We start from the raw sequence: 25763 nt of genomic DNA, 5'->3' as shown, positions 1-25763 counted from the left end.
CTTTATCACATTGGGTTCTGACACAGCCCAGGTTGGTACTAGTAACCAAAAGTAGTAGTTACTTGTTAAACATCAGGAGTGAAATCCTGGCCCAACTGAGGTCAGTGGCAAGATTCCCATTAACTTCAAAGGAGCTAGGATTTCACCCTTGGTGCCCGTTCAGTGGCTTCAGCCAGGTGAAATCAGCTGGTGGATCTCAGTCCAGCTCCCTAAGGACTCGTGTCCCCATTCACATTAACCAACTGGCACCCTTACTGGCAGTGTTACCAGAGGGCTACCAAGCATCCCAGAGCACAGGTGCTAAAATACCCCTTGCCACTAGAGATGGTCCCTGTAGCTTAGGGCTGAGGAGGCAAGTACATGTACATGGAATAGTTTATGGCTTGTGCACTCTGACATGTACAGTGCGAGGAACATGACAGAGGACTTCAGTCATCAGGGTTGTCACTCCAGCACCAACTACTCCATCCCTGTCTTTTGAAGCAAGAAAATGGTCAATTTCAGGGGTTTTTGTTGTTGTTGCTGTTTTTTAAACACTTACTTCATGGGGGCGGGGGGAGAAGAGAGGTTGCAAACAATTTGTCTCTGTATGAGTCTCTCAAGGGGAGCCCGCCCGAGCCAACTAGAGGGTCAGCACCTGTCACCAGACTTAATTCACATGTTTCAAAGTGACATTAACTAGCAAGCAGCTCAGATGTGTCCCAACTCATTTTAACATGTGCAGAGAAATGAGCGGAAATTTCAGGTGAGGAATTATTGTGGCTAGAGCTGTTTGAATAATATTTGAATAAATTCATTTAATTAATTCTGTGCTGTTTTCTCTAATAAGTGTGCTTATGCTCCCATTCACAAATACATTAATATAGTCAATGCATGTAGCATTATAGCTCAAATAAATTATTATTTACCCAGCTCTAACCGGGCTATCCCTAAAGGATGCAACAATTACTCCTACCTTCAGCAATAAGAGCTGGCCACCATTTGCCAACATATAATGCACAGGTTTCTAAGCAGCAGTGGAAACATACGGTGGCTCAGCCACTGCCATTAAAATGTCAGCATTTGCTTACAACCACTGCATCCCTACAACATGTGGACACACCTGAATAGTTTCATAAATTAGATTTCCTTATAATAATGCACTCAACATATAGAGGCTGCCAAAACAGTTACACACAGCAAGATATTGATAGAATAGCTGAAATAACAATGTAACCAACGTAATGTACACCATCACGTGCCAGCAATGCCCCTCTGCTATGTACATCGGCCAAACTGGACAGTCCCTTCGTAAAAGGATAAATGGACACAAATCAGATATTAGGAATGGCAATATACAAAAACCTGTAGGAGAACACTTCAATCTTCCTGGACACACAATAGCAGATTTAAAGGTAGCCATCTTGCAGCAAAAAAACTTCAGGACCAGACTTCAAAGAGAAACTGCTGAGCTTCAGTTCATCTGCAAATCTGACACCATCAGCTCAGGATTAAACAAAGACTGAATGGCTTGACAACTACAAATGCAGTTTCTCCTCCCTTGGTGTTCACACCTCGACTGCTAGAAGAGGGCTTCATCCTCCCTGATTGAACTAACCTCATTATCTCTAGCCTGATTCTTGCTTGCATATTTATACCTGCCTCTGGAAATTTCTACTACATGCATCTGATGAAGTGGGCATTCACCCACGAAAGCTCATGCTCCAATACGTCTGTTAGTCTATAAGGTGCCACAGGACTCTCTGCTGCTTTTACAGATCCAGATTAACATGGCTACCCCTCTGATACTTGAAATAACATGAACATAATATTGCAACGATCTGGGCTTCTAATAATTCCGACCAATAGAACAAAATATGCCAATGTTATTCCATAACAAGTCAAGCCAGCCATTAGAACATGGTAAATTTAAATATTGAGCAATCACTGCAAAGGCTTGTTTACTTGCTCATGTTTTCCCCTTCTTTTTATCCAGCATCCACATCCATGCTATTGTGAAGAGTTCCTAAACTCAACTCCATGAGCAATGTTATGCTCAGCTTGACATTGGCAAACAAGGAATCTGTCCAAATGGCTTTGTACATGTTTCCTGCACAACACTGGATACCTAATGAAGTGATCTTGTCATTCTAGCCACTCAAGTTAGCAAATCTGATTGCTGAGAAGGAAAAAAAAAAGTCTAAACACAACAACTGGAGGAGAAAAGATCATATGTAACGGAAGAGTGTGCACACCTGGTGTCCTTGATATGAGAGTGTCGAAGCACTTTTTAAAAAAGTATTAAATGTAACTACCTTCCCTTTCCCTCAGGAGGGAGGTGCTATTATTATACTCACTTATTTACAGATGGGTAAACTAAAGCACAAGAGATTAAATGGCTTACAAGGTCAAATTGTGAGTCAGTGGAAAAGGCTAGACAGACTAGAACCCAGGGATTCTGAGGCCCAGTACCCTACTCTAACCATTACATAGCACTGCTCCCTATACTTCTATTCAGGGTTTTGGAGCGGAGCCCAGAGCAGCTCCGGAGCAGTGGAGCTGCAGGTTTTTACCTGGAGCTGGAACGGAGCCAGAGCACAGCTCCAAAGCCCAGCTTTTATTTTGTTTCTTTCTATTTACTATCCTTAAAGAACCTGCAAGTTTCTCTGAATTGTTCCACTGTATATTTAAGTACATTCAGTGCAAGGGTATGTCTATATGCAGTAAAACACCTGCATCTCGCCCACAGCAGCTGACTCAGGCCTCAGACTGCAGGGCTATAAAATTACAGTGTCCCTCTCTGGGCTCCAGCTGGAGTCAGTTCACACAGGCCAGCTGTGAGTGTTTTACTGCAGTGTAGACATAGCTATAGCAAAGAATCCTAAGCAGAGCCCCAGAGATAGAAGCCCTCTGCTGCCTAGCCACTGCCTATACACAAAACGGGCAACCATTCACAAACACACTGCCCCCCCGTGCTACCCTCAATTTGACAACATGCTTGAACCCTGACCTGGAAGAACCACTTCTAGGTGATGGTGCCTCCAACTCTCCACTGACCATTTAATCTTTAGTCTCTGTGCTATGACTGCCAATTCCAATGGCAGTTTGAGTTGTGCAGACAGGTGCCCAGTAGGAACTTGGCTGAGACCAACCAAATTCATTTCACATGGTCCACTGAGCAACTGTGTCATGCTAACAACTTTTGATCACTATCAAACTGAGTTAGATGCAAACCAGCAGCTCACATCTACCATTAACAAAAGCATACTAAGCATACTAGTCCCTGTAATGAAAAGATACGTAGTTAAGAATCCATTAGACTTGATACACAAATAAAGAGACAAACCATTTTATCCCTTTCTTATCCTTATCTCTTCCCTGTTCCGGTTCAGTACAAATCTCTCCTTGTCTTTAGGGTCACAGGAGATACCCTCCTAGTGCCAAATGCTTACATGCAACACTCTCCATGGCTAACAAACTGGTGACTGCCTTAAGAGAACAAAAGAGGCTGCAGGGAGGTGGAAATAATACAGAGTGACCGTTTCCACATAGAAATGACTTTTTTTTTCCCCTGCTGAGCCTGAATAAATGAAAAGTACAAGAGAGCCAACAATGGCTTGGGACTTGGAGCCTGGCTCCATGTCTGGGTATGTCTGGATGGCACTGCCTGCTTCCACTGGAGCCATTTCCAGTTCACTGCCGAGTGTCCAGAAACGTATTTAAAAGGAAACTCTTCAGGCGTTTTTCTAACTTTTTCTTTTCAACTCAGTATTTTTAAATAAACCCTTGTAAGCCTGAATGTGAAATCGTGCTTGCTAACAAAAACTTTTACATTGCATCATCCATGCTAAGCTGTGCACACAGGCTTTATTTCTGTACCAGCACTTGTGAGTACTAGATTGTTACTACAGAGATGCTCATGAGTTCTGGCTTAAGTCTACTGGGTTTATTATTGTAGGGTTGTATAGGAGCACTGGGCTGTATAAAGAGAAGTATAAGATAACACAGAAATGCTAACAACACATTCTGACATGTTACTATTGGGTTGCTCATTTGTGTTGAGATGAACGTACAGGTTAATTATTAACGGATTGTTCAGGAATGGTATTACTATTATATATATGTTTAAAGAGTATTAAAACATTTGCTTGATGTGTAGTAAAAATATAGGTCCAAACCCCAAAGTTCAGACTCAGTGTTTGTATTCCATACAGTTTCACTGAAGACAGGACTTTAGGATTTGTGCCTTAAAATATCGTAATGGAATTTTCATACCAACATAAGACATTTAAAATCAAGTCAAGCTTTAGATCTACTTACCTTGACACTGTCCCTTGACAAGTGAAAGATGTCCAGATAACCAAGACAGAGCTTGAGTTAAGCAGTCTTATTTCCATTGTACTAAAGACAACAAAAACAGATAATTCTTAATGCACAAATGAGTAGCACAGATCTTTGGATGTTTGATTTATAAACAATGCACAAATGTTTTTAAAACCTGATAAAATAAGCAAAGCCTGTTTTGCATCCTATTATTGGCATTGATTCTGACCCTAGTATTAAGTGATAAATAAATTGTGTTACAGTTTTCTTTAGATCCCAAGTTTTTCAGTAAATTTCAGATTTGGAGCTCTATCCCATCACTGAAGAAGCCTGGGACTTAGCACTAATTTACATTTCCAGACTAACTAATTATTATTTGGACTAGAGTAGCACCTAGAGGCCAAGCTGAGCTTAGGGCCTCATTTTGTTAAACTCTGTACAAAGACAAGGGATGGGAACCAGGAAGTAATTTGCCCAAGGTAGCATGGCCCGTCAGTGGGAGAACTAGGGCAGATTCCAGGGATGAAGTCATCCCAGGACTTTTGAGTTCTTGTCTATGCCATATCCACTAGATAAAACTGCCCCACAATGGACTCAATCCTCATACTATCCCCTATGCAGGTTATAAGGATTATTCCAATTTTACATTTGTAATTTTCTTTGGTAATTTATCACCCCAGCACATCCCCCTCCGGTAGCAACTGGGAACTGATAAAGTCCTGCACACTTAACATTGTATTTCTCTCCTCATTTGTAGCACTGCATTAGCTTTCAGTCTAAACCAAAACTTTGAGACTGCACCCAACTGATTATCACAGATTGCTAAACACTCTCTGTTTCAGATAAAATATCAGCTGTTGGGAGGCTAATATTAGCACACAAACCCCAGTCCTGCATAAACACCATATGGGTATTGCAGCCACCCAGAGCCCCTTGCAGGATCAGGTCCTAGGCGCACAGTAATACTAACAACCAGAAATTTTTACTACTCAAGAGAAAGATCCCTGAAATGCCCCAGTCTCCCTGAGTAAAGGTTTAGATTCTTTTCCTTTCTTCCTACTCCCTTAGCAGTCAGGCTGAACAAAAGGTGCACACTCTGAAGTTTTGTCACATTTCTTTTTTTCCTGGACTATCTTTATTTTTAGGTCCATTTTGGTTGAAACCTACCTACTTCAGAGCAAGTTTCTCTGCAGCAAGAGCTGTCCTTGTTTCACAAGAGTTCCAAAATGGAGGAGGGTCTGCTTATAGATTAAGTCCCTTCAGCAGCTGGGATTGTATTAATTAGGGGTGGAAACTTAGTAACAGCTAGGCTGCTGCTGTTTGTCTTCTTTTTGGATAAATCCTCTCCCACTCCCCCACCCCCCACATATTTGTATTTTGATCATTCTTACTGGCCTCTGTTTACTGCATTTTATAACAAATCATATGCACTGCATTTTAAGACTCTAGATTCAAGCTCTTATTTATCAGTCTCCAATTAATCGCAATTGAAGTGGGTCAATAGCAGCAGAGAGGCAGCAGCTCACAAGGTTTGTTCTGTATGAGATACACACTCTGCACTCTGAGATTTTCTTTTAAATGAGGCTGATGTTTGTCAGACTTTGTAGAATATGTTAAAACCAGTACATTAAGCTGACCCCTTTTCCTCTTCCATTCTCTACCCTACCCCCATGTTTCTCTCTTTCAATGTCTCCTTTACCTGTCTTTTTCCATGTATTTAGCTTCCCCACTCCCATAGTTCTTTCTTCTGTCTAATTTTGTTTCTCTTCAGCTTTTCTTACAGCACTTGAATGTTTCCTTCCTTGCCATATCCAAGACAAGTACTTTGCTCTGATTTCTCCCCCTCCTCCTCTTCACAGGTGGGAGGGATAGTTAAGCATTTGCTCTGGACTCCATGCCTGGTATTGCTTGAGGGAAACACTTAGGCCTGGTCTACACTAAGAAGGGGGTTCGAATTAGGGTACGCAAATTCAGCTACTTGAATAGCATAGCTGAATTCGAAGTACCCTAATTCGAACAAATCACCCGTCCACACGCGGCGGGGTCGAACTCCGCGGCTCCCCCGTCGACTCCGCCAACTCCTTCTGCCGAGGTGGAGTACCGGAGTCGACCGCGGCGCTTCCGGAGTTCGAACTATCGCGTCTAGATCAGACGCGATAGTTCGAACTCCAAAAAGTCGAACTCTCCGCGTCAAACCGGCAGGTAAGTGTAGACGTACCCTTACAGAGTTAGAGCTTCACAGGCAGGTGTCCCAGCAAGGAAGGGACTGGCAACCCACTTATTTCTCCTGCCTGGTGACGGTGCAGTTTAAGGCAAACGCTTTATTTAGGTTTAATGTATTTTAATCCCCTGCCAGTTGGCAGACATTCATGTAAGCACCAACATTCCCCTACTTGAAATGTTTGTCTTAAGTACTGGCCTCCTTTACAGTAGCATCCGAGAACCTCACAACCCCCTCAGGGGGAAGAGAAGTGCTATTATCCCCATCTTGTAGATAGGGAACTGACAGCCACAGAGAGGCTAAGTGACTCCACCAAGGGCACTCAAGAAGCCCATACCAGAGCAGGGCCCTCAACTCCTAGGGTGAGGCCCTACCAAGGCCATCCTTCCTCTCTGCCACAGCTCAAGACCAGCGTGCTGTTGTGCCAAGCCCTGTACATAGGCATAGTATGGAGCAGTCACTGCTCCAGAAAGCTCATGTTCTAGCCAGACAAGACTGATACAGGGAAGAGGAGGGAAAGGAGAGGTAGGTTAGCTTGGCTGGGAGTGGCTTACACAGGTAGAACAGGGCAAGCTTGCACTGGAGATTAGAAAACACCAGGGACAGAGCTAAGGGGGTTAAGTGAAGAGTATTTTTAGTCTATTAAAAGTTGCCGTTGACACTAGGTATCAAGCACCACTGGCAAAGATACTGCAATGCTGGTTTTCCTCCCCTCTGCCTGTTAGCACAAAGCATAGAGACCTGCTGGCAGCTTTTTACCTCAGAACGGGCTCTGCACCCTCTTGCATTCCACCTGCAGTCAAGGGAAGGGGCTCCTCGAGGCCTGGCTTTTTATACCTATGAGCAGCGCCCCCTGGTGCTAGAAATGCAGCTCTGCAGCTGCCCTGTGAGGAGAGGAGGTACAGCTTCATTTTTTGGTGTGTGGTAGTTTTGGGGGTTTTTTTATTCCAGTTTTTGTTGTTATTTATGGTGAGTGGTTCATGAGTAGCAACCCTTTGTTTCCTCCAGGGCAGGGGGAGAGGTAAACTTGTTTTAAGTTACAACTATATCTATATACAACTATCATCAGGGCTTGAAGGGGAGATTTTCAGAGCTAAAAACTCTCCCTTCTGCTATAGTCTGAGCTGCAGGGAGACTTCTTCTGGCAAGTAGCTGCAGCAAGCTCTTCTGCAGACCAGCCTCTAGAGAGAAACAAAGGCACGCATCCTCCTAGTGTGGGTCACAGGTACAAAGGTGGAAGGGGTTGAGTGGCTGAAATTAAAAGGGGTGCAGACAAGGGATTCTAAAGTCAGTCTCCTGCCTTTCAGAATTCACCTGCAGCTAGGAGTCACTGCAGGGTAGATCTTAGTTTAGCCTAGGCAGGGCTGCCCTAGGGGGGTGGGCAAAAGGGGCTGATTGCACAGGGCCTCTTATTTGAGAGAGGCCCCCAACTGAGTGGAGATGCGACCTAATGCAAACCTGAGCAGTGCTGCAGCACTGTGCACCAGGTTGCAATGCCATTCACTCAAATTTAACCCAGTGACCCCTCTGTCATGATAGCCAGCACTAGCCCCACAAGACAGGAGCTGCCTTTACAGGGTGAATGTGGGGTGGGCTCACTCTTAAACCCCCAGACCTCCCCTGGATAGTAATTTTTTAAAGGAGTGTGGGAGCTCAGTATCAGATTTTGCCCTGAGCCTAGGTTTTTAGGAAACACTTTCTTATACTTAAAGCTGTGCCTTAAGAAGGAGTAATTATTACTATAATTTTGTTGCTGGAACTTTGCAATCCACATCTATTGATTTTTTACAGGGATTTTAATTAAAGTCACTGTTCTAGATACTTGCAATGGCCTCTCTCTTTCTCTCCTCATGGATTTTTATAAGCCTACAATCCACATCTCCCATGCTACTAGAACTTCAGAGTGTGACCAAAGGAAAATCATTCACAATCTTGCCTGAAAAAACCGGCCTTTTTAATAGAAGACATTACACTGCAGAAACCACCTGCTTACCCTTAAATAGACCAGTCAAGATCCTGAAAAATCAGCGTGTATGGGGTTGATTCAGGACCTCTTGTGACTGTCTCAGTCAGCCCAACCCAATCTTAAAAGTCACCACTTTGGAATTGTCTCATTATGCAGGCAGCAGAGATGTCCTGTCAATAGCAGGAACTAACACAAAAGGGGGAATCCTCACTGAACCCCAAAGCATTACTTACCTCAAGACAAGTTTCCGGAGAGGAGAGGAAATATAGCTTGACAACAGGATGTAGAATGGCTTGCTTAGATGATAGACCGAGTTTCTGCAAGCATGGCTTTCTCCCCCCACCTTCCCTATAACCTCTCATGCTAGTCCCCACTCTGCAGATTTCAGTGGATGCTGGGGAATAAGTGCAGGGTGACAACACTTTTCTCTCTCAGTTCCTGATGCTTGATTCTATTAAAGCGAGGAAGCATTCTGGGTACTCATGGCATAGACCGGGCCATCTTTTGTCAGAGCTGTAATATGGAGAGACAAGCTCAGTGCTCCTTGGATTCTGGAGAGCCGGGGAAGAGATTAAATGCACTTTTCTCCATTGATTTATGTCTGACACTGAAAATCAATGCTGTTCTCTCGGATCCATCCACGCTGCTGTTTGAGAACCAGCAGCCTGTGGGGCCAAGTGTGAGGGGAAAAGTTCTGAAGGAATCCAGTTTCTACTCAATGGGCAGATGAGACAGACATCACTCCCTTTTAGCAACTGTTCCATTTGCCCGCTATGTTGGCTTCTGTTACTTGTCTCCACTAGTTGGATATGCCATTTAAAGCTCCTTTTTTTGTCATTGTTACAGGGAGAACAGCTGTATAGTAGACAATGAGCCAAATTCTGCTCTCGTTTACATCTGTGAAACCAACAGGGGTTACCCAGATGTAACTGAGAGTCAAATTGGGCTGTTTCTGTTAACAAAGCAATGGGAAGAAGGAGGTTTCTTTGTACCTTGGGTATCAATCACCATCACTTCTCTCTGATAGAACCCATGTGTGTGTCAGCACCTGCTGAGATCAGAGTAGCTACATTTTCCTGTCAAACTAATTTCCTGCCCTGAAGTAAATATTTAAAAAGCCTCTGTCATAGTGAAGAGCCAGGTTACAAAAGTTCTTGAAGCCCAGGAAGGATAATGTGTAAAGGCTATATTTTCTCCCCAGTAGTGACGGTGGAAAGTGATGGCCTGACAGATCTGGAGACAGATGCCTTTGTTCCAAAGAACACGTCCAGCATCACGGTAAGCTACACTCACTCTCTGCCTCATTGATGTACCTCAACTCTGTCCAGGTGGGATCTCTCGCAGGGGCCGTTGAGCAGCTCTGATGTGCTAAAGAGCTTCAGTTACCACTAAGCTGGGCTGGATCCGAACTTATGGTATAGCAGTAAAGGGCTCCCTATCACCTTAAAAAAAGTACCCTGAGCCACAGGGGCAGTTAGCTGAGGAACAAAAGAAATGCTGGGAAATACTCATCAGTCTGTGTTAGACTGTTCACCTTTGATCTTGGGACATTTCTGTAGGCAGCTAGGCATGGAATTTCCAAACCTGAAGACAAAGGCCTGAGGCACAATCTGACCCAAACCGAAACTTCAGAATGAAAGAGAACAACCCGTGGCAACAGCCTCATGGCTTACAGTGTACACTTCACATCAAGATAAGAGACCTTTAATTCGTTCTGGGCCCTGCTTTGCAGCCAATCCAGGGCTGTCTGGGACCAGAGTGGTTGCATAATCCACCCCTCCAGGTGGGTGAAGCTTTAAAATAATTTTAAATGATAATAAGTGCTCTGCATTGCCTGTTCTCTTCTGCTGTGTAGGTGTGAATGCCCAAGAATGTTAAACAGTGATAGATGGTATCCTGATATTATAGTATAATATAGCATTAATCTAAAGTACTTATTATTTATCTGTATTGCTGTAGCACTAGGAGTCTCCATCATGGATCAGAACCCCATTGTGCTAGGTGCTGCACAAACACAGATGAAAAAGATTTACCCTACCCCAAGATCTTACAATCATGGCTCTCGTTACTGAAGTATCTGAGCACATCATCATCATTAACGTCTTTACTGTCATAACACCCATGTGGGGCTGGGAAGTGCTATTAACCTCACTTTACTAATAGGGGACTGGGGCACAGCCAGACTAAATGACTTGTCCAAAGTCATACTGGAAGTTTGTGACAGAGCAGGAAATTGAGTCCAGATTTCTTGAGCACCAGGCTAGTGTTATTAGTCACTGGACCATCATCATCTCTCATCTAGAGCATGATACCCAACTTCATAGCATCGCTCATAAGAGTGAAGGTTTATCCTGATGAAGTTGGTCAAGATTTTTGCTCTCCTCATTGTGGTGCAATGTGTTGACTCTTCCGGCCACTTCCCAGGGAACTGCATCTTAGTGGCGATAGAAGTGACTTCTTGATGTGTGTAACGTGCTGTGGCTGAAAGTTGCTGAATATACACAAACACATAAAACATTATCATTGTGGTCAGTGCAGTGAGATTATCACTCACTTTCTCTTACGGCACAGTAGAAAACTTCATCTACCTCCCGCAAGAGAGATCTTGCAGAATAGACAAGGGATAACATTTCAAAAGTGCCTCAGTGACTTAGGAGCCAAAGTCCCACTGACTTTCAGTGAGACTTTGGCTCCTAAGTATCTAAACACTTTTGAAAACTTGAACCACTACCAAATTGTTTAATACATGGGTTCCCACCCATCTGCGCATCACAAACAGGTATCAGGGCGATCACAAACATCCTCCCTTTCCTTATTGTCAGATGGCAGGGGAGTCCTGAAACTTATGGCAGAGGGGAATCACAAAAAAAGGTTTCCATTGTAACATGAGCTAATGGGATGGAAAAGGCTGAAAAACAGCCGGTTTTGCTGAAAATCTTTCAGTCTTTCTTTATGATCAGAAAGAAGAGGCACAAGTCCAACTTTTTGTTTCCTTGCAGGTCTCCTTTAAGTTATTTGAGCCCAATCCTGTTATGTTCTAGTTGCTTCCTGTACAGGGCTGAGCACACCTGACATGCAGTGAGATCATTGTAGGACAGGTAATGTGCATGCAAGAGCAGAGCATTATTGTAAGAAGGGACTAACTGACTGATTTCAACCTATGGATGTATTCTCATTGAGTCAGATCAGTGGAGGTTGAATACTGGTGTGGAGGACAATGACTGGGTATTTAGTATGAAATTCTCCTTTACTGGCTGTTTCCAGCTGCTGCTGCTGAGATATAGTCTTATTACGTGAATGAAAAACTGGCTGCAGCATCAGCTAAGCAGGGCTTCAACTGGCAGTGCTGTGACCCCACCGAGACAGTAATTTAAATCTAGGTATCAGAACGAGGGGAAAAAACCATCTGTTTGTCTAGATGCTCAGCTGCCACGGTGATGACTGACCTTATAAAGACCTATGTACATACATTCTGTGGCCTTCATCATTGCAATATCTGGTTGCCTTCTATTTGTCCCTCTCCCTGTTAGCTAAGGGCCGGGTCCTGCAAAGTGGTTCACATAGGCAGCGTCTTGCACCCCACGCAGAGCCCTCTTTAAATCAGTGGGGATCCAGGCAAGCCCCTGCAGCTCCATCTGCAGGATCAGGCTCCAATAGCCCCTCCTGTTTGCTCTCTGTGGCAATCAAAGTCAGGGGGGAACTCACAAAATCAATCCATTTTTATTCAGTTGTTTTGCTTGGGTTTTTTTTTCTCCTTAGGAAATTAACACTGTGCTTTCAAAGGGAAAAAAACCCATCATCACACCACCCTGGGAATGCCCCTGAGTGAGGATATAAATGTGAATTCTGCAGCTTCTCTGCTGCCGATGACAATGACACTTGTATGTATGTGGATGTCTATCTATTTATCTAGTGCATGTATTTTTTCCAAGGGAGTCTATGTCTCTGGCCCTTGAGTGATGAGTGCCTAATATTTCCAGGCTGAATCTTGACTGTCTCCAAACTTAACTATTTTGACACCAGAGAACTCTGGTTGTTTCCCCTCAGAAGGTAGAGCTGCATTGTTGCCAGAAGTACATCTCACCCACATGACTGGCCTTCAATGCTAATCCCAGTTGATGGTAGGGAGGGGCTGTCCTGGGAGGCAGCCATGTGGTTAACATTGTGCACAGTGTATTTTTTTCTCCGCTTCTCTCCTTTTCTTTTCAGACATGCAAAATTGTTCCATACAGCCATAGATGTGTCTCCCTGCTGCACTGCCTCTGTCTTTTCTCTTCCAGAAACTCAAGGGTCTGTATTAGCAGGCAGAGAGATCTAAAATCTGCTATCAAATCTGGATGGAAACTGGAAAGGGGATGAATAGCAGAAAGCAAGAAAGAGCAAAGTTGGTTATTTTTCCGGCACATGGATGCAATTACGCTGAGTGCATTCCAGAGGCGTTCCTTTGAATTCTGTGCAGGTCTGCCTACCATTCCTGGGAGAAAGGAAGAAAAGGGGAGGAAAAGTCTCTCTCTCTCCTGGAGACGGAATGTCTGCACTTTCCATCCTCTTTTTAGGTGAGTGGGGCTTTTTTTATGGAAATTAAACTTGTGTATGCTTTCTCTGGGCAACAGAAAATGCCACAGGGACCAGCAAAGGAGAAGCTCTTGCAAAGAAAAAAACTTGTAGCAAAGTCTGTTGAGTTCAGAGACTTACTGGTTTAATTTTGTTGTTGGAGTTTTTGTTGTTCTTGTTTTAATTATTACCAGGTTTGGAAATGGGAGAATTTTTAAACCTGATTTTGCTTTCGTATGTATCGATCGAACCTAGTCATTATAGTGTGAGTTATTTTTGTTTTTAAAAGGTGCAGCAGTTTTAAGCCATGAACTACTTAGGGGTTTGACTCTTCTTGACAAAACAAAGGTGAAGAAAGTGTCTTTGTTCCAGGGATGGTGTCAAATTTGTTTAACTTTATTTTGTTTCATCCAGGAATTTTAATTTCAGGTTAAAAAAATAAAAAGAGCTTATTGTTTCCAGTAGACGCTGCAGACAGCTCAGATTAGAAACAGATGTGTTAAAGTGCAAGTGGAAGGGAGGTGGGGGAGAGAGATGGGGAAAGGGAGGAGGAAAGGAAGGTAGAGAAAGGGAGAGTAAGGCGACAGAGGAGGGAGAAGGGGGGAGTGAGACAAAGTAATACGGGATGGAGAAAGAAGAGAGGGAGAAGAGAGGGTGTGACTGAAGGGTGGAAAGGGATGAGGGGTAAAAGAGAAACTGGGGAGAGAGGAGTGGATGAGAGGAATTAAAGTATGATAAGGAGTGAAAAGAAAGAGGGAGGCAGAGGACAGGAAGGGAAGATGAGTGAAAGAATGAATGGAGGAGAAAGGGGTAAGAAAAGGCAGACTGGAAGGAGGGATGTTTATTAAAGAGGAGACCTCTGGAGGAAGGGATTTGCAGCCCTGTGGTGTTTGAGGGACCTTGCCTGAGTGACAGGCTCCGAAGCAGCTCCTGGTCTCCAGAGGCTCCACAGTGCAATGAGTGAGTTTCTGCCTCCATTGCACTGACAGGCTGACAGCTCCGCGAGAAATCTTGTGTCAGGGCCGGACGTGGGCTGTGATGGCTGGATCCCTGCCAGCAGACTGAGGTTGGGTGTGAGGGCAAGGTCTCCTCCTCTCTGGGGAGCGCGGGGTGCCACAGACTCTGAGGGGCAGGTCAGAGAGCCACCACAATGGCTTGAGACGGGAAGATGGAGATGCTGGAATGGAAGGTCTTGTCTGCTGAGACTCATAGGTCTGAAAAACAGAGACTAGTCAGCATTCTAAATAGGGCTCCAAGAGACACGGGACCATCAGTAGAGCTGGCTGAGTAATAATCACGACTCATGCGTTCCATTCATTTTTCCCCGCTCCATCAGTTGTTACATACATTAATTGCGAACAAAGGTTTTCGTCACTCAAGTGTAAGGTTTCCTCTGCAGGGACGTGGGCTGGAGTGCCAGAGACTGCTGGAGGCAGCTCAGAGACGCTGCAAAGTCTGCAGCAGAAGTGCGAGTAGGAGCATGTCCCCTCTGCGCATTAGCCTCTTCCCTTCTGTCTCCACCCGCTGAGGGTGTTTGAGAGACTCTGAAAGCACATGGCCTTCCAAAAGGACTGGGGTAAAGATCAACAGCTAGTCTCCTCTTAAAAGGGTCAGACCTGGGTCTACCACAGAACCACCACCATATTGGCACTACCTAGCCTAGTTTTATCAGTGGTTAAAGTTAATTCAGGTAGCAGGGGAGGTCAGTGCAGTAGCTGAGGAGAAGGGGGAAATGTGGAGAGCACTGCTTGCCCCAGCCAGTGAGAGTAGTTTTCCCCCACTTTAACCACTGAGTCTTATTAAGGTGGCTACACGTGTGGGACGGACAGGAAGACAGAATTAAGCCTTAGCTGCATTTATACTTTGCATTGCTGTAGCAACCCTTATTCAAGAGTCCCAAATAACTCATGATTATTTGCATTCTAATAGCCTCTAGAGGCCCCATGGTGCTAGGTGCTGTATGTATCTATAGTTAGAGCCCTGCATGGATACATTTGCATCCGCATCCAATCCGCAAACATGGGCTGTGGATATCCGCAGATTTGTAGGGCTCTACCTACAGTGAAAGATGGTCCCTGCCTTAAAGAGCTTATAGTTTATTTCAGGGGTCCCCAACGCAGTGCCCGCAGGTGCTATGGTGCCTGCCAGGGCATCTAAGTGTGCCTGCGTACTGGCCGGCGGATGAGCATCCGCTGAAATGCCGATGAAATTCGGCGGCATTTCAGCGGCGATGCCTCTGGATGATGCCGCTTGTCAGCGGCATTTCAGCAGATGCTCGTCCGCCACCACAGTCCTCCGTGGCTCGTCATCTGGCGCCCGCCAGACGAAAAAGGTTGAGGACCACTGGTTTAAATAATCGTGAATGAGTTAAGCCTTACCATCCCTTTGTGAATCTTAGAAGTATTGTTACCCTCATTCTGGCAGAGGGGTAAGTTAAGAGACTTCCCCATGATCATAGCAGAGGTGGGACTAGAACCCAGTTCTCCTAGTCCTCTCATCTCAGCCACAAAATTGTCCTGCACCTCCTTTGTCTCTTCTGCCCCCACTGTACCTGCTCTGTAGATAAATAGAGGAATTCAGTCTTCAGGAACTGTAAGTCCAGCCCCATTCACTAATAATATGCTTCAGAGAAAAATAAGAAGGGACCACGGCTCCTCTTCTTGGGATCCAGACATCGGGGTCAGATATACGAAGGCTTGGAGAGTCTCATTCACTAGCCGAAAGCAATCCACTTGCAACTGTGGTTTTTGAAGCTCCAACAGCCCACTTCTCTTCTCACTGTTAAAACAAAGGGAATAGCCTTGGGATAGCATTTGAAAGACACAAGCAAGGGCTGGGAGGAGGGTAGTCGAGGGGAAGTGAAGCACAGCTTGGTTTTCGTTGTTATTAAACATATCTATGGCACTGCTAAGACATGCTGTGCTTTACGGACAGGATGAGGGATGGTCCCTGCCCCAAAACAATCTAATGGAGATAAACCAGCAGTTCAGGTAAAGATGGGACGGGAGTCAATGGTGAGAAACAGGAGCAAATGACTCTTGGAAGAAGGGAGGTAAGAAGGGAGGTTGTGCTCTTAAAAGATAAGGTAAGAGACTTTTCCAAGTATGGGGCAGAGCATGAGCAAAAGGCATGAATCAGAGAGTGGGTGGAGGGAACAGAAAAAAGAGAAGTAGAAGGAAAATGTGAAGTGTTTCTAACTCTGGAGGCATCGGATTCCAATCTCAATCACACTAGAGCTCGTAGAAAGTTTGCTTTCAAACTGTAGTATCAACAAAAATGGCTTCTGGGTCATCAAAATGCAAATGTTTGTGGGAAATGTCCATTTTTTATGACTTTTCTTAAAAACCTGAACACTCATTTTTTTTTCACCTTTTTGGCAACTAAAACTGAAAACAATCATCCAGCTGAGCAAATATTTTCAATAAAACCAAAATGTTTTGCTTAAACGACTGCATTTTTGGTGCCAAAAGTGAAAAAAATCAGTTCTGAGATTTTGTTTTTTTTCTGTGAAACAACTCCTCCCCCCAGTTGTAGAAAATTTGAGGAAGATGAAAAATGTTTTTTTGCTAATTTTTCACATGGAAAAAAAATCATACCAGTTCCACATTGGTATAATTATGTTGACATCAGAAGACTTTAGATTTACAACAGTATGAATAAAAACAGAATGAGGCCCTTCAATGTACCCATCTGAAGGGAACCTGGTAGAAACATTTCACTAGAGCTGAATGGAAAAATTCTGCCAAAATGAAATTTCAGTGAAAAAGAGGGGAAGAGGGAAGGCTTTTTGCAAAAATTGTCTTCTATTTTCCAACCAGTTCCAGAACTGTCATCCCATTGAAAAAATATCTCCATTAAAAAAATTGCTTGTAAAAATATGCATCAGCACATGCAATTTTTAGACATTTTGGGTCAAATTCAGGACTGGTGTAAGTGGCTGCAACTACCTTAACTTACACTAGGGCTAAATTTGACCCCTTTATCTTGGGAAAGGTTTTGTGAATCACAAAGCTAGAAAATATTCCCAGGTGCTCCATACTAGAGACATAACAGATGCTGGCAACCACACTGGCTGTGTCTAGCTTCAGAGATACTGCAGATGGGTTCTAGACCCAAAAGAACATAAGATTTGCCTGACCAGATCAGATAATTCATCCATCTAGTCTAGTATCCTGCCTCTTGCAGTGGCTGAGACATGATGCTTCAGAGAGATATGAAACCCACCCTAATGTCCTAAGTGCTGCTGCAATGTTGTATGGTTTGGCAAGAGTACTTACAAATCAGTAGATAAACTGCCTCATAGATCTGCACAGTGGAGATAACCTCCCGGTCAGAACTACAGCAATTTATTACATGGAAAATTAATCTGGGGGAAGTATTCATAGCTTCTTTTAATGTGACTGACCAGCTGGAGGCAAAGAAGAGCCAGCACCATGTGACCAGTTTGCTCTCTGCTTGGGTCACAGCCTGAGAGCAACTGCTGTATGTATCTTTTGGGGGGACATTGGGGGTGAGAGAGACGGGATTAGGTTGTAATGAATATTAAGAGAATTCTTTATTTGGCTGCTGGACACCAACAGACCCTGTGGTTCTCTCTAGCTCCCTGATCAACTGATACAGTTAGTGTTGCCTAAAGTTACCACACAGGTTCTCCCCAAGGCCTGGCCTGAATCTTGACTCTGACTTCCAAATACTCACTATCACTTAGCATCTTCAAAGCTTTTTATGAGTGCTAATTAATCCCCACAACACTCTCAGTAAGTATTGTTATCCCTGTTGTACAGTTAGGGAAGCAGCCGGGAGTAAGTAACTCAACCAAGGTTATGCAGGGAATCCTTGACAAAGAAAAGTTAAAAATAAAGCTGGTCAAGAATTCCCCGCCCTCCCCCACCTGGCCCCCTCCCATGAAAAATATCAATGAAAATAAAGAGTTTTTGTGAAAAAAATCTTAGTTTTTGTGTGTGTTTTTTTGTTGAAAACCCCTAAACTGTGCATGGGTGTTTGGTTTGTTTTCTGCAACCAATCCCCCAAATATCTCCATTTTAAAATCAGTTTTTGATGAAAACTTGAAAAAAAAATGGACAAAACCCGCTAGAAATATTTTGGGGAAGAAAAGGATCTAGTTAACACCCAGGAACTCCTGGCAGGAGCACAAGGCTGGGACATATTAGATCGCACTTCAGTTTCTAGAGGCAACGTATGCCACAAACTGACTGTGTGTAATAAAGAGAAGTTTTTCTGGCGTCTGGTTTAATTTCATAGCACTGTGTTGAGCTCTGTCCACTGAATCTCTGATATCAAGGAAGTATTTCAGTGTTGTCCCATGGGTCCACGGTTAGTGAATCAAACTCCAAGACTACTATAGTCTCACTGTATGGGAAAAGGTTATGGTGAAAATCCCTCTAGTGCCAGTTGGCATGAGCACAGCTGTCCCAGAATGGAGTGATCAGGTCTGACAGAGGATGTGCAGTTTCTTATACACTCACCAGAGTGCCAGGATGCATCTTCTGGCATAAAATGGAGGCTTTTCTGATGCATTTAGGAACTGCAAGCCTGATAACACTAAAGCAGATCAGGGGTCTGTCATAAAGGCTATTCATCCTGCTCCTAGTGGGGGAAGTTGTTACTGGTTTTAATGGGCACAGGAAAGAGTTGTACATTAATTAACAGAGAGGGACGGGGACTTGGTATTAAGTAACCCCCAAACTCTGAGCTGGCTCTGTCATCTCATTTTCTCAGCTACATACTGTGCCAGATGCTCAGCTAGTGTAAATTAGCATAGCCCCTATGATTTCAGCGAAACTATGCTAGCATACACCAGCTCTGGATTTGGCTCATTACCTCCAAACTAAACTTAATCAGAATGGGGAATAGTTTTGGTCTGTGCTTTAGATCTCTTCATCCCACACATTGCTAATGCTCCCATCATTGTAATATATGTGCACTACATGGCAGGGTCATCAGTTCTTCTTAAAAAATAAACTCTCCAGTTTATCTTATTTGCTGACATATTTTTCTTTCTTTAGAATCAAAGCCAGTGATCTTTGCATGTTTGATAAATTAGGATTTGTTCGATATCCAACAGCACAGGCCTGAACCTACATCACACCAGGTTGTGAATTAGAAGATCTCATAAACTAGGCTAGGTCAGAATTTGGATGGGAGATCAGCAAAGGAAAGCCTAGTGCAGAGATCAGCAACCTTTGGCCCGCAGGCCACCTGGTGGGCCGGACCAGTTTGTTTACCTGCCGCGTCTGCAGGTTCAACGGATCGCGGCTCCTACTGGCTGCAGTTCGCCGCTCCAGGCCAATGGGGGCTGCGGGAAGCAGTGTCCAGCACATCCCTCAGCCCACGCAGCTTCCCGCAGCTCCCATTGGCCTGGAGCGGTGAACCACAGCCAGTGGAAGCCGCAGTTGGCCGAACCTGCAGACGCGGCAGGTAAACATACCGGCCCGGCCCAAAGGTTGCCGATCCCCAGCCTAGTGCTAGAGAAAGTGGTGTCGGAGATAGTACTGAACCAGCAGGGTGGTCTGGCATGCTGTGGTCCTGGGGACACCATCTTTCAGAGAGAACATCAAACGACAGTTGTCATTATGTATTGTTAAAGATGCCACAGAACTTCTCACAAGGCTATAGTGTTGTTATTGTCAAATTCCAGCTGAGTATTTGCATTTTTCCTACCTACAATTTTCCCCAGAAGTTCCAACAGGATAAAATATTCTCTGTGTCTCCTATATTGTTATGCTGATGTGTTTCACTCCAGCATGCTGCTGCATTATGTGGTGGGGAAGTTATGCATCTTATATATGTATATGTATTGTTAAATGCTTTGGGATCCTTCTGGATGAAAGGTGCTATAGAAATGTAAGATCAGTAGAGAAAATCATGTGAACTTAAATAGACCTGACTTCTGGACCCTCATTAACAAGTTCTTTTTTGTTTGTTTTACTATTCATCTCCCAGTTCATTAGTCAACTGACTAAAATCTTTGGGTAATGTCGTGGTGCAACGAATATTCTATTTATTGAGTTCCTTTGAAAAGTTGTCATTTACCAGTTAGTATTATTGACTTACTCTTTCCTCATGCATCCCCATCTGTCTGTCTTTATCAACCTGTTGTCTCTTGTCTTTTGCTTAGATGGTAATCTCTTTGAGGCAGGGGGAATCTTTTTATTCTGTGTTTGTTCCATGCCTAGTGCAATGGGATGCTGGTCCATGACGGGAGCTGCTAAGCACTAGCACAATAATAATAATAAGAAGAAATCTGAAGTAGCCACAGATATACATTTATGTCACAGGAAAGAACCTAAAGGAAACAAGAAAACATTTACCAACTCATAGAATTGTTCCATGCACCAATGATGTGCGTTTACATCTAGGGTGAGGCCTGGAAGCTATGTAACAGTACACAGCAGTGCATGTGAACATTAGGAAAGTAAGTGAAGAAAAGCAACCTATCTATTTGAAACTACTGTGGCAATTCAAAGTGGCTGATGTAATTAAAAACAACGAGGAGTCCTTGTGGCACCTTAGAGACTAACAAATTTATTTGGGCACAAGCTTTCGTGGGCTAGAACCCACTTCATCAGATGCAAGGAGTGGAAAATACAGTAGTAAGTATAAAAACACAGCATGTGAAAGGATGGGAGTTGCCTTACCAAGTGGGAGGTCAGTCTAACGAGACAATTCAATTAACAGTAGGATACCAAGGGAGGAAAAATCACTTTTGTAATGGTAATGAGAGTGGCCCATTTCCAGCGGCGGCTCCAGGCACCAGTGCTCCAAGCGCGTGCCTGGGGTGGCAAGCCACGGGGGGTGCCCTGCCGGTCCCTGCAGGGGCGGGAGTCAGGCAGCCTTCGGCACCTTGCCTGCGGGAGTCCGCTGGTCCCACGGATTCGGTGGCAATTCGGCGGTGGGTATGCCGAAGTCGCAGGACCGGCAGACCTCCCGCAGGCATGCCACCAAATCCGCAGGACCAGGGACCTCCCACAGGCACGCCGCCGAATCTGCAGGACCAGGGACCTCCCACAGGCATGCCGCCGAAGGCTGCCTGACTGCCGTGCTTAAGGCGGCAAAAAAGCTAGAGCCACTCCTGTCCATTTCAAACAGTTGACAAGAAAGTGTGAGTAACAGTAGGGGGAAATGAGTATGGGGGAAATTAGGTTTAGGTTTTGTAATGACTCAACCACTCCCAGTCTTTATTCAGGCCTAATCTGATGGTGTCCAGTTTGCAAATCAATTCCAGTTCTGCAGTTTCACGTTGGAGTCTGTTTCTGAATTTTTTTTTGTTGAAGAATTGCCACTTTGGGGTCTGTGCTGAAATCTGGTTAGCCATCAGTGTTAACACTCCTTGTGACAGGCACCACACGACCTTTTATAACTGGTCAGAAATCGAGTAGAACTGGTTCAAAAGTCTCCATTTATATATATTTTACAGAAAACGGCGTTTGTATTCTAAATGAAAATTTTTGTTTCATATGAAATTTTTCAGATTTTCAACAAAAAGAAATATTTTAAAAAATTGTCTTTTACCCTTTCTCTCTCTTTTATTTATTTATTTATTTTCATTTTGCCACTGGAAAAGGAGGAAAAACTAAAATGCCAAATGATTTTAACTAGAGGTAAAAAAAAAATCACAGGAAAAGAAAAGAAAACTTTTCTAAATTGTCCATGGAAAAACAACTGGCATTTTCCCATCCTCTTCTCCCCCCTCTCCCGCCCCCCCCCGCCGCCCCCCACAGGCCCTTGCTTGTATGTCTCCTTCATGTAATCTGTCATCTGTTTGTGGGGTGTTGGCTCTGTTTGGAAAGAAGCCTTGTGAAATTGCAGCACTGCTTCCCAGAAATGTCCCTCCTTGCACAGCTGGCTCCTAAGGAAGGAGAGCTCTTTCTGCTTATCCTCATGATTGCAATAAATACCTCTGCTTCCCTCATGGCAAATACAGGGGTTTTACAAGGAGAACAGATAGGCTGGGAATTTGGGGATTGTCTGAAACTTTAGAAATTCCCTGGGGAAGAGAGAATGTAAACAAGCACCCGGATAAAGCTTTCAGTGTGTGTGGGAGGGACAAGATGTTAAAATTAACTGGAATAAGCATGAGTAAGGACTGCAGGATTGGCCCCAATCAGGGGCGGCTCCAGGAACCAGCGCAGCAAGCGTGTGCCTGGGGCGGCAAGCCGCGGGGGGCACCCTGCTGGTCGCTCTGAGGGCGGCAGTCAGGCAGCCTTCAGCGGCGTTTCTGCGGGAGGTCCGCTGGTCCCGCGGTTTCAACGGCAATTCGGCAGCAAGTACGCCAAAGGCGCAGGACCAGCAGATCACCCTCAGAACCGCCACCGAATCCTCCGCGTGACTAGTGGACCCTCCCGCAGAAATGCCGCCAAAGGCTGCCTGACTGCCATGCTTGGGGCAGCAAAAAACACAGAGCCGCCCCTGGCCCCCGTGTATTTATTGCATGATGGTGCATGTTGTGCGTGTGTGTGTGTGTGCTCATGTTCAGATTCTGCCTCTGTGCTTGATCCCCAGAGGAAAAGTGTCTGTTATAGCACTGGCAGTGGCCTTGTAGTTCAAGCTGCAGCAGTTAATGCTTTTAGTTGTGGAGGTCTCTGATTCAGTCCACAGTGTGTCAGCCAAGATGGTGGCCATTGCTATATCCTGTGCATGCAAGCAGGAATGACTGGTGTGTGCGTGTGTGAACTTATGCACAAGTGACTGTGTGTGTATTATGTGTGCGACTCCCCGTGTGCTGGCACATGTGTTATGAAGCAGAGGCATTCTGGCTGCAGTGTAAACTTGGCGCCCGTCCTGTCTCAAAGATGAATGGGTCTTTTTCAGACGGGTTCTTTGTCTATTTTTAGAAAATTGCTAGTTTCCAAAAGTGTCTCGGCGAAGAGGCTTGGGTGAAATCAGGTCACTAAGGGTATGTCTGCACTGCAATTAAACACCCATGGCTGGCCCGTGCCAGCTGACTTGGGCTTGCGGGACTCGGGCTGCAAAACTCTGGTTTAGTTGTTCAGGCTCGGACGGGCTTATGGGGCTAGGGCTCTGGGACCCTCCCCGCACACGGTTATGAATAGATACTCAGAAGACTCAAAGGGAGGGGGATCAGGAAAGGTAGCATCATGAATAATGGCAAAGGTATACATTGAAAGTGTCCCCTAAGGGCTTCTTGCCAGCAGTGGTAATGGGAATGAGCAGAAAAAAGGAGAACACAGTGTATTATTCCTCTCATTGACCCTGGCTATCATCTCCTCCCTTTTATACCTACGGTCCCTAACAGTACTGGCTGGATAGTAGCTGTGACAGAGCAGAGCTCTAGTGGTAAGAGCACAAGACCCCAAGACAGGCATTTTAATGCTGGTTTGGATGCTGACTCTTCCTGGGAAAGCCACTTATTATTTGTATTATTGTAACACCTAAGAGCTCCAGTCATGGACCCGGATCCCATTGTGCCAGGTGCTGTACAAACACTGAACAAAAAAATGGTTCCTACCCCAAAACAGCTTCCAATTTAAGTATAAAACAAGAAATAACAGGTGGATTCAGACAGATGGGGGGAAGACAAGTAAACAATGAGACAGTATTGGTCAGCATAACAGGAAGTGGTCTCAGAATGCTAGCAGCCTAACCCTTCTCAGGTTTTTTGTAGGCTCTTAGCCTCACTGTGCCTCGGTTTCCCAATAAGTAAAGAGAGGTCAGTTCTCCTTTACAGATGGGTTAATGTTTGGAAAGTATATTGCAGATGGTAATATGATGACTGGACAGGGGTATGAAACAAGTTCTCTTCTGAAAGCCTAATCTGCACCTTCCTCCTTTCCAGGAAAGGGCTGGGTTGTTTCTGGAAGGCAAATGTTCTTCTAGCTCATTACCTGTCCTAAAGGGCAAGGGCTTCACTTGTGTATACCAGAATCCCTCTCCTGCAAGGATCATTGCACATTAACGGGTGCATTTCCAGCCTGGCTTCCTTTCTCTCAGATGTAGATTGTCCCCCCTTTTTTTGTGTGCCTACAAAATGAATTTGGGGCACAAATCAGAGTGTGTTTGGTTACAGCTGATTTGTCCCCACAATTGATTAGGGAGAGAGGTAGGAACTCAGATCTGTGCCTGCAGTTTAATTGTCTGTGGAAAAAGGTCACTGCAAATTTTGTGGGCAGGCAAGCTGCATCTGCCCTCCTGAAAACGAAAGGTGTGCACAGTTAAAAGAGAATAATGAGGAGGAGAGGACGGGTTTTGTTCTAACAGCAGTGCCACACAACTGCTACTTTCCACTCCTATAGATCTTTCATAATAAGGAACTAATAGGACTTTTATAAGTGTACGAGCTAATTAATGTTGCCTCACAATTCTCTGGGGGGTGAAGAAGTGTTATTAGCCTTATTTTAGAGAGGGCTAAGGTGAGGCACAAACCATTGCCCAAGACCACACAGTGACTGAGCAGCACAGCTGAGAATGTAGAACCCAAGAGTCCTGACTCCCAATCTTCTGCTTCAGCCACTGCTGTGTCCTGTTCTAATACCTCCTGAAATACACCCAGCTGCACATAGCTGAATCAGTAAAGGCCAACAAATAAATGCACGAGGATCATTACAATAGGCAGAAAAGCTTTTCATGCTGATGTGAATTAACTCTTATCTGGAGGGATGACTTCAAAGGGGAAGAGGAGACGTCTGATTTGGCCTTGCTTCCTGCTAAAATTACTCAACAATTAGTATAAAAAATGACGGTGGGGTTTATAACATGGACACATTGCCACTAGATACTGTTCTGACTACATGAATGACACAATATAGTTTTATTATGAGAATCCTCCCAAGAAAATTAATTTGGGGATCCATATGTTTGTTCCCTTTATTGTTTTGCGCCACATTTGGGCAGGGACTGTCTAAACACTCCATGTAGAGTACTTATAATGCTCCCTTTACTGTCGTATCTGAGCACCTCACAGTCTTCCTGTATTTATCCTCACAACTCCCCCTGTGAGGTAGGGGAGTGCTATTATTCCCATGTTATAGATGGGGCACTGAGGCACAGAGAGATTGTGGCTACACGATGAGCCAGGGCTGTGATTCCCATATGTGGATATACTCTTGCTGATCTGGTGTGCTAAAAATAGCAGTGTCACTGTAGCACTGTACTAGCTACCTCAAGTACAAACCCACCTGACTCCTGTGGGTATATACTGGGAGCTGTTAGCCTGCATCACTACAGCAACAATACTATTTTAGCATGTTAGCTTGATGACAGCTAGCACAAGTATGTCCACAGGACCTGGGAATCACACCTGTGGGTATGTTTCTGTAGCAGCTGGGAGGGTGTTCCCCAGCACAGATAGACAGACACACTAGTGGACTATAGGAAGACTGTGGTCAAACAGGGACTTGAAGTGGGTGTTTTAACGACTGAAACATCCTTCTTCTTTGGATCAACCTGTAGTAAGGGGGAAAGACTGAGGCCCTTAATTAAAAAAAAAATGTACAACAGGAGAGATGGGTTCAGTGCCCAGCTCTCCTGCAGACCTTGGCCAACTCACAGAGTGTCTCTGTTCCTCATCCGCTTGTGCACTGTACTCTTTTCTTGACTATTAAGGCTGTGCCTTCTTTGGGGCCGGGCCTCTCTTTTTTACAATGTGTCTGTACAACATGCGGTACAATGAGGCCCCAATCTTGGTTGGGTCCTTCAGGCGCTACTTAATATAAATCATCATCATGATAAGAACCATTCAGT

The 25763-nt window shown here is 44.6% G+C and overlaps 2 protein-coding genes across 3 annotated transcripts in view; one reads left to right on the top strand and one right to left on the bottom strand.

Moving 5' to 3' along the window:
* The window catches only part of GRAMD1B (GRAM domain containing 1B), a 273379-nt gene extending 267822 nt beyond the window's left edge, over positions 1-5557 (bottom strand). Inside the window, exons 1-2 of the mRNA XM_044996788.1 lie at positions 5470-5557; positions 4300-4380 (exon numbers count right to left, since the gene is read on the bottom strand). The gene's annotated coding sequence lies outside the window, so the exon portion shown is untranslated. The remainder of the gene's footprint in view (positions 1-4299; positions 4381-5469) is intronic.
* A 153-nt stretch (positions 5558-5710) lies between these two features.
* Positions 5711-25763, top strand: part of LOC123354666 (CXADR like membrane protein) — a 78777-nt gene continuing 58724 nt past the window's right edge. Inside the window, exons 1-4 of one of the 2 annotated variants that reach the window (XM_044996790.1) lie at positions 5711-5831; positions 9691-9767; positions 10049-10272; positions 12770-13045. In XM_044996790.1, coding sequence (XP_044852725.1) covers positions 13018-13045 — 28 coding nt within the window. In that variant the 5' untranslated portion in view covers positions 5711-5831; positions 9691-9767; positions 10049-10272; positions 12770-13017. Of the gene's footprint in view, positions 5832-9690; positions 9768-10048; positions 10273-12769; positions 13046-25763 lie in introns of those variants that run through there. The other variant, XM_044996791.1, reaches the window with a different exon arrangement.

Source organism: Mauremys mutica, chromosome 22 (genome assembly GCF_020497125.1).
Source record: "Mauremys mutica isolate MM-2020 ecotype Southern chromosome 22, ASM2049712v1, whole genome shotgun sequence".
NCBI classification, from domain to species: Eukaryota; Metazoa; Chordata; order Testudines; family Geoemydidae; genus Mauremys; species Mauremys mutica.
Note: the sequence above shows the minus strand (reverse complement) of the source record. Positions and strands in the feature narration are given on the sequence as shown.